This window comes from Monodelphis domestica, chromosome 3 (genome assembly GCF_027887165.1).
Source record: "Monodelphis domestica isolate mMonDom1 chromosome 3, mMonDom1.pri, whole genome shotgun sequence".
Taxonomy (NCBI): domain Eukaryota; kingdom Metazoa; phylum Chordata; class Mammalia; order Didelphimorphia; family Didelphidae; genus Monodelphis; species Monodelphis domestica.
In genome coordinates this window covers 57,028,195-57,037,799 of record NC_077229.1, presented here as the reverse complement: position 1 = coordinate 57,037,799, position 9,605 = coordinate 57,028,195, and the positions used below count along the sequence as shown (strand labels likewise).

The window sequence follows — 9,605 nt, the reverse complement described above, 5'->3', positions numbered from 1 at the left end:
CCCCCAGCATGGGATTGGTCCATTCAATACCAGTCTCATACCAGGAGGTAGGAAGGACCCCTGAGGCACAGTCGTCCCCCCCCCCCCCCCACACACAACATTTTGAGACTCGCAGGGGTAAAAAAATAAAAGTTTTGCCTATGGTCACATAACTAGTGAGTGTCTGAGGCTGTATTTGAACTCCTGTCTTCTTGGCTCCATGCTCAGAGGACTGTCCCACAGTACCACCTATTTGATTTTTTTTATTAAGGTTGAAAGGAGGCAACAAGATATGGTGAAATATGGATTTGGTGTTAGAAGATTTAGTGGTAGATTTTAAGGTCTCTATCCTTCAGTTTCCCTAGCTAAAAATGATGGTGTTGAACTAGTAATCTCTAATTTCTCTTTTCAGTTTTAACTTGATAGTCCCATTTTTGAAGTTAAGTGTGACTGACATGAACATGGATTTAAATCTGTGTGACCCTGGGAAAGCCCCTTACCCCACTTTGGGACTCAATTTCCACCTCTTTAAAATGAAGTTTTGGAACTCAGACAGGCCTTCCTATTAGCCAGCAGTTGTAAAGTGTTGAGGAGAAGCTTCTAGAAAAACTAGGAGACCACTGCCTATATGACTGTGGAGTCATTGCCACTTCATATGGACCCCTGCTTTTTCCTGGGAAAGGTGTGTTTCTCTGCCACTGGAGTTGGAAAAGGGCAAAATACCAGCATCCACATGGACACTGTTATGAAAATGACCACCATTTTGCTCCACCTTCTCTCTTCCATGACATGGAAGTAGAATGCTTCCAATCCTCAGTGGCCCAGAGCCTTATTTCAATCCTGCCAATCTGTGCTGGTTATGTTCCAGGTCTGTCTGGCCTGAACTTGCTGTCTGTGATGAAAATCTCCACAAAATTATCACTGCAAGAGATCTGACAGAACCATCCCACATGGACATGGCCTTAGAGTCATTAGACTGTTCTGCTGCAGAGGTATTCTCCTCAAGAGTAGAGCTGCCTGCAAACCCTGCCATCCAATGGGAAAGGATTCCCCTTCCCTGTGCCATTTAAGTGGTTGTTGTCACTCCAAGAAATTAGCTTTAATTAAAAATAAACCAGAAAAAAAAGAAAGGCATTTTTTCAACTCTCAGGCTAATAAGCATTTATAAAGGACCCACTTTGACTTCTGATGAAGCAATATCACTATTAGACATATTTCTAAGGTGATCAGAGAAAAAGAAAAAGAACCTGTGTGTACTAAAAAATATTTATAGTAGCTCTCTTTGGTAGCAAAGAAGTGGAAATCAGAGGGATGCCCACTGACTGGGGAAGGACTAAACAAGTTGTATTGCATATAATTGTGATGGAATACTACTACACCGTAAGAAATGATGAGCAGGTAAAAAAAAGAAAAACCCTCATGGAATTATGAAGAGTCAAATGAGCAGAACTAAGAGAACATTCTATACAGCAACAGAAACATTGTTTGAAGAATGATTTGTATATGTTCATCTCTGGAGAAAGAACTGATGAATAGAAACAAGCAAGACATAGTTTAATATATGTATTTTTTTTTTTGTCAAATAATATCTTTCCTAGTGTGGATAGGGGAGAGAAAAGAAGGAGATACCTGGCCATTGGAAGAAATTGTACTTCATTTTCCCTTTCTGCTGGGGGAAGTCTTCTCATGCTTGGAGTAGACACCTCCTTAATTAACCTATGGGTTTAAGCCCTGTAAGTTACCTTCAACATGATTTAGCCCATCTACTCAAACAGTTTTACCAAGATGTAGCCACTTCCATGTTCCAATTTCTCGGAGCCACAGATGAGAGTTGAGTGACAGGTAAACACCAAGGATGAATGAGGCGTCCTGAAAAAGGATCTCCAAGCCCTCATAACAGAGGCACTAGTCTTTCCTTAATACTTCATACACTTCCTAGAGAGAGAAAGATAAACAATAATCTCAATATTAAGACTTATAAATCAAGGGAGGTTTATTTCCTCTTAATCTTCTCTGAAACAAGAGCTGGTTTCCAAGCCATTCATTTCTTCTGTAGTCACAGCTCTCCTTTCCTTTTACTTATCCAAGCCCCTTACTTTATGAAAACATTGATATTGTACTGTTTTCCTGAAAATAATCTGGCAAGGCTATGAAAAGGAGCTAGGACTTTGAAAAATCTAACCAAAACAAAGAGAATTAATAGGAGAAAAAGACAGCAGGATATTCATAGTAAGTAGTGGTGATAGAAAAGGGGAAGCAACCTATGTGGTCACTGTGAAGTCAAATATTATTTGACTCTGAAAATGGCTTTCTGAGATGAGGAAGGTTTGGGGAAAGGTTGAACACAGAATGAAATATGTGACCTTGTCCCTGTATCCATCTGGTCCTTCATTTATATATCCAACAACTTTATCATTTGTTCATTCATAATTCATTCATTCATCACTGATATATCATTATTACTACCATTCATTCATCCATTCATCATTCAAAACTCATTTATTAGTCTATCATTGAACTATTTAGGCATTACCTATCATTCATAATTCATATATAATCCATTAGTCATAATCATAATCAATATGATTAATAGTCACAATTCATTCATTCATCCCTTACTCATTTAATCATCATTCTGTGCTTATTTCCGTCATCCTTCTTTCATTATTCCATTATTCTATTTCTTTTTTCCACTCTCTTTCTTCTCTCTCTCTTCTTCCTTTTTTCCTTCCTTCCTTTTTATATTTTCTCCCCACTTCCTTCTCTATTTTCCTCTTTTCTCTCCTTCCTACTTTTTCTCCCTCCTTCCTTCTCCTTTTTCCTCCCTTCTCTTTTTCCTCCCTTCCTTTCTTCCATCTCTGGTGAGATAGGCCCTGTTCATGATCTAAACCTCTTCTGCCCATTGTATCAATAATATATGTGAAGTCATACAAAACACATTTCCATATCAGCCATGTTACATATTACAGAAGACTGCATGTTGTAAATAATACAACAAAGAAGAAATTATGTGAAAAAAAATTACTTGAATCTGCATTCAGAGTTCATCAGTTCTTTCTCTAGAGATGGATAACATCATGGATCCTTCACAATTATCTTGAATTGTTGTATTTATCAGAGTGTCTAAGTCTTCCATGGTTAAATATTAATACATTATTGCTGTTATTTTGTTTAATATTTTCCTGGTTCTGCTCACTTCACTGTATATCAGTTTATACAAGTCTTCATAGGCTTTTCTAAAACCATCCTATATACTAAAACTTGTTTAGTTATTCCCTGATTAATGGCTACATCCTCAATTTCCAATTCTTTTCAATCACAAAAAGAATTGCTATAAAATTTTTTGTTCATATAGGTCTTTTTTCTTTTCAGATCACTTTTCAAATTACAATCTAATGGCAACCAAATGCATCACCTACAGAGAGAAGCTTCTGTAGGATCTCCTTAATAAAATCTTTTTGAGGTGAATCCCCAGGTTAGAGGATTCTATTTTTTAAAATGGGTCATTCTTTACTAATTATTAGTTAATCAGAAGTCCTGCATTGTGGATACCCAAGACAATGGAGATATTGGCTTCCTACAGCCAGTTGATCTCTGTTTCTCAGGCCTAACTAACTGTTCAGAAGCTTGATAAAGATTCAGGACCAGAGGAGGGTTGTCCTGAGTTGAAAGAGCTGTGGTCAGAGTGAGACTGTGCAGGTTGTTTAACATCGCTGATCTCCAATTGCCTTATTTGTTTGAGAGTAATGATAGCTGCCCTGATTTCCTCCTAGGGCTGTTAGAAGGCTTTTTCTTAGGCACTATAAAGATTTGAGATTTTGTCCGTTTTAATACTCACCAGTATTGCAATTCATGACCCTTTTTATGCCCTTGTAGATGCTCTTTGAGAGCTGAAGAGGCCAAATATACATCATCTCAAAAGCTACTAACTTAGCCAGGTTGGTCTTCAGCCAACAGGGATTTGTTGCAGCATGCAGCACATGCTTAAAGCCATTCATGAACTTGAAGATTGATTGGAACTTTTGGTGTTTGGGTTCTAGAGGCATAACCTTTGAGAGTCCAAGGTCCTACATAAGTCTGGTGAAGGGCCAAATGAGATAAATAAATGTATGCAAACCCCATTGGAACATTTTGTTTATACCTCTCATGGTCATTAGAATCTAATTAGAATTAGAATGGGTTTTATAATTTTATCTGCCCATTATCTCAGGTTCCTCTTCCATTCTATGTGAATCTTATGTTAATTGTATATATATTTGTGTTAGTGGCTCTATTAGAATGTAAGCTTTCTGGGGATAAAGACTGTTTTTTCATGTTCTTTCTTTTGCTCATCACTTATTCATTCAATAAACATTTATTTGTCAAGTACCTACTTTGTGCCAGGCACTGTGCTGAGCACTTGGGAAACAAAAAGAAGCAAATACCATCCTTGCCCTCAAAGAGCTTATACTCTAATGATTTATAGCAATACTTGATGCAAAGTACTTAAAAATAGCTAGCACCTTTTTTTATTGACCTACTTATGCATGTACATGACATCTCCCTTATGGAATGTAAGCTCTGAGTAGGCAGGAACTGTTTTTGCCTTTTTAATAAGCCAAGGACCTGGCACATAAAATTTTATTGATAATTGACTGACTTTTGCTTACTTTGTCCTGCCTGCAATCATGGAAGCTCTCTTTCCTCACTTCTACCTCTTAAAATTCATAATTTCCTTCAAGATTCAGCTCAAGCATCACCTTTCCCATGAAGCCTTTCTTGATCCTCCCAGCTCCTGGTGACTCTTGTTATAAGGAAAAGTTAAGGAGGAAAATATGTAAGTTTGCAAAGGGGAGTGGCATGAGACCAGCAGAAATGATTCTGGAAATTTGAAGGAAGGGTTAGACTGGAACTGAGGGGATTAGCTGTCTATCTCTGGAGATATCTGGAGGTGGTGGCTGCCTTTTCTTAGAGGCCAATCCTATCCTTGTTCCTGTCCTAGTAACTTGCTTTCTTGTTTGCTGTATTTCATTGAAGCAGAACCTGGTGATCCTGACCAACTCTCTGCAATGATTATGAAGGGCTTTGAATTCCAGACCAAGGAGTCTGAATTTTATCTTCAAGGTGATAAGAATCCACTAAAGACATTTGAGTGGTGGAAGGGTATGATCAAATTTGATTATTTAAAATATTACTTTGTTTTTGTTTATTTCATACTGTTTTAAAGCAAGCTTTAATGATACTGTGAAAGGGAATTCTTTGTTCTCTTTGAGTTTACACTTGTGAAAGGGAATCCTTTATTCCTTTTGTATATTTTGAGTTAAGACTAACTTAAATATTCCTACTTAGATTGTGAAGACAGCATTAACTCTCCTTTGTCTACTTTTGAATTGAGTCAACAAAAGTTTGAACACCCTACTTAGTACTAGGTGAGAAGCTAACTCAACCATCCAGGAATCTGTGAACCCTTTTGATGAGTATTCACCCCTCTAGAAGGTGAGAACTGGTTCCCACAAACACTTCCCCCTGGGTAGTGCTAGAAAATTTGGAAACTGTGATTGACCCTGTGAAGAGGGGCAAGGATAAGCTTGGGTAAGTCTTGTGGAGATCATCTCCTGACTGGAGAGAGTCTTTGAGAGAGTTTAGCTGGGGACCCCATGATTACTCTCTACTGGCCTTCCAGGTTGAGAGCTAATTAATCTCTGCCTAGAGATAGGATAGATACCTTTTCTATCCCCTTTACATTTCTCTACTTTATTGTTTTCTCTATTTTGTAAAGAAATTTCTGACTCAAGATATAATAAATATTGGTGACCACATAATTTCGTAAAATTATTGCCCAACTATTAATTTTTACCTTTAAAATACTCTTTGCTTTTCTATCAGCTATTTCTTGGTATACCCTCAATTGAATCTTCCCTTGTAAAATACTTAGTTTGGCTTTTAAACCCCTTTACAATCTAGCATTTTCTTATATTTTACTCCCCATTAGGTGTTCTGAATCAAGCCACTTTGGTCTTTGCTACTCCTCACAAATGGTATTCCCATCACTGGACTCCTTGACTTTATATTGGCTGGGCCTCGTACCTACAATGCTTTCTCTCCTTACCTCTATGATTGGGCTTCCCTGGCTTCCTTTAAGATTTAAATCAAATTCTACTTTCTATAAAAAGCCTTTCCAGTGCTTTCCCACTGAGATTACTTTCCATCTATGCAGTATATACTTCGTTATGTGCATTATTATTTGCATGTTAGAATGTGAGCTTCTGGAAGGCAGGGACCTATTTTGTCCTTTTCTGGGTTCCTAGCATTTTCTACAGTGCCTACCAAAATGTCATCCACATCTACACACACACAGTCAGCAAAACCCAATGACTCTGTATTGTTTCCATGATCAAATACAAAATCCTCTCTTAGATAATCAAAATTCTTCTCAATTTGGTCCCCTTTTACCTTTCCAAAATTCTAATACCTTATTCCTCAATGTGTACTCAGCAATTTGGTGACACTGGCCTCCTGGTTGTTCCATGAACAAAACACTCCATCTCTTGGCTCAGGACATGTTCTCTTGTTGTCCCCCATCCCTGGAATTATTTCCCCTCTCAAATCTTTCTAATCATTCTGGCTTCTTTTGCATGCCAACTAAAATCCAATCTTCCACAAAAAGCTTTCCAAATCCTTTCTTAAGTATAGTTCCTTCTTTCTATTAATTATTTCTTATTTATCCTGTGTACAGCTTGTCTCCTCCATTAGATTATAAGCTCCTTGAAGGAAGGGACTATCTTTTGCTTCTTTTTTATAGCACTTAGTGCAGTGCCTGACACATAGCAGGCGATGAACAATTATTTGTTGGTTAAAGTAGTAAGTGCTTAATTAATACTTGCTGACAGATGGAAAGGCATATTGATGACAGTGGTAGTGATGATGATAGTAATGATGATGGTAATAATGATGAAGATGATGATAACCAGCACTTAAAAAATTAAAGACTCTATTAATATTTGCAAAGAAAAAATGTGAGAGGGGACAGTTTGGTGGCTCTGTGGATTGAGTACCAAGCCTAGAGATGGGAGGTCCCATGTTCAAATGTGACCTCAGACATTTCCTAGTTGGGTGACCCTGGGCAAGTCACATAACTCCCATTGCCTAGCCCTTACCACTCTTTTTTTTTTTAAACCCTTACCTTCCGTCTTGGAGTCAATACTGTGTATTGGCTCCAAGGCAGAAGAGTGGTAAGGGTAGGCAATGGGGGTCAAGTGACTTGCCCAGGGTCACACAGCTGGGAAGTGTCTGAGGCCAGATTTGACCCTTACCACTCTTATGCCTTGGAACCAACACACAGTATTGATTCTAAGATGGAAGGTAAGGGTTTAAAAATAAGAACATATAAGAATATAGATCTTTATATTCATGGGGCAGGGGAATGTGGAGCTAATGCACAATACACAATCACTACACAGTATTGATTCTAAGACAGTAGGTAGGGGTTTTCATAAAAGAAAAAATATGAGAAATGAATCAAAAACCAAACAAAGCACAATGATCATATCTGTCAATGAAGCAATATATTTTCTCCCATCATCTAAGAATATCATCTTGATAGAAATGCTGAAGGTGGTTGGAGAGAAGGAAAGGTTAGAAGGAGAGCCAATTAGCAATCTGTTGGCAGTAGTGGAGGCAAGAGATGTTGATGGCCTTAACTAGCTCATGTGAGTGGGAAGGAGGGGACAAATGCACACCAAGTGCTCGATAAGTTCATTGTAACAGGACGAGTAATGTCCTTCCCTTTCCCTCTAGGCTCTGGAGCTGACCAGAGTCTTTGTGTTTACCCATGGCATGTACCTTCATGTTGCCAGATTGAAGTTTGGTTCCCCCATAAGTAAAAATGGTGGCAGAGTCAAAGTTTTCTTAATCATACTCTCTACATAGGATCAGGAAAGTTGTTTATGAATAGAGTCATCATTAGGATAGGAAGACTGAGAATATGTCACTTTTCTCAATTAAATTTAGAATACTGATAGCACTTGAAGTTCCCAGGTAACATAAGAAATGATAGTATTTAGATAATGGTTAAAGATGAAGTATTAGTTCAAACTGGAAGCCCCCCTATGCCCCCCTATCTATATTTCCTCTCAATAGTGAGCTCACTACTACAGACTCCTAGGTCCCCCTTGGCATGGGTGCTTGCCTAACTGAGGAATAGCCTAGTTTATGGATTAATGTTAAGCAATGAAGGTTTGAGGATCTACAGGTTTTCCTTTGCAGGGTAGAAGAAGGCAGAAAAATGATAACCCAAACTCCATGGCAACTTCATGAAATATCAGGGACTTTAAACACTTCAGCAAGCAATGCTATTTGGGGAATGTCCCTTAAGAAATCAAGCCAGTTATTAATCTGTCCTCAGAGAGAAGATGCACAGCTCAGTTGAGAAGCCAGCCACAGGGGTCCTTTGCCAGTGGAGCTCTGAAGACCTAGTAAATAAAGGAATCATGACTTCTTACATGGGTTAGCCTAGGCAGCAAGAAGAAATTCACTGAGCACTAGGTGGAATTCTTTAGATGATCAACTGAAGGTTTAATCACTGATCAGCTATTGGTATCTATTATGGGCTGACTGGCTCCTGGAGCACACAGCCATTGAAAAGATTAATGGTTTCCAGAACCCAGAGGGTCACATGAGACCAAGAACCTGGAGAACAATAGAGGAAGACCTTTACTGATGGATGTGAAGTAGGGGGGATGGACCCTAATATGAGCAGGGAGCTTGGAGATGCTCAGTCATTAACACTAAGCTTCCCAAATGAAAAAATACGATACCATTCCATTTTCTGGCTTCACAATGGAGCATTGTAAGACTTGCTGGAAATAATCTGGGCTCTGGAGTTACCTGATATTGGTTCAAATTCCAACATTAGCTCTTGTCAGAGTTCAGTTCAAGAGATATCTTTTATATGAGGCCTACCCAGAGGCTCCTAGAACCCTTATTCCTGCTGGAAGTAACTTTTAAATTACTTTGTAAATGACAAAAATAATTACGATTAGCATTTATACAGAGCTTTAAGGTTTGCAAAGCTCTTTACAATTATTACCTAATTTGATATTCATAACAACCCTGGAAAGTAGGCATTTTTTATTTTATTAATCTTTATTTTACGTACAAAGAAACTGAGACAGAGCTTAAGTGACTTGCCCAGGGTCACATAGCTAAGTGTCTCAGACTAGATCCCAACTTGGGTTTTTCTAACTCAGGCCCAGAGCTCTGTGCATTAGACCACTTCACTATATACTGAGATGTAAATGTTTTATCTTCCAGAGAGAATGCAAGCTTCTTAAGTGCACAGGTTGCTTAATTTTTATCTTTCTACTGTATTTTCAGCACTTAACGCAATGCCTAGCACCTAACAGATACTTAAAAAATGTCTGCTAGAGGGGTCAGCTGGGTGGCTCAGTAGATAGAGAGTCAGGCCCAGAGATGGGAGGTCTGTTCAAATCTGTACTCAGACACATTCTAACTATGTGACCCTGAACAAGTCACCTAAACCCCACTGCCTAGCCCTTTCCATTCTTCTGCCTTAGAACCAATCCACAGTATTGATTTTAAGACAAAAGATAAGGGTTTATAAAGAAATGTCTGCTAGACAGAGATAG

General features: G+C 38.4%; 1 protein-coding gene across 1 annotated transcript; it reads left to right on the top strand.

Moving 5' to 3' along the window:
• Nucleotides 1-605: 605 nt before the first annotated feature.
• Nucleotides 606-915, top strand: CENPM (centromere protein M). Its single transcript, XM_056820837.1, is given in 2 exon segments — nt 606-731; nt 734-915. Coding segments are annotated over 2 exon segments (306 nt in total). The 5' UTR covers nt 606-607.
• The last annotated feature ends 8,690 nt before the right edge of the window (nt 916-9,605 follow it).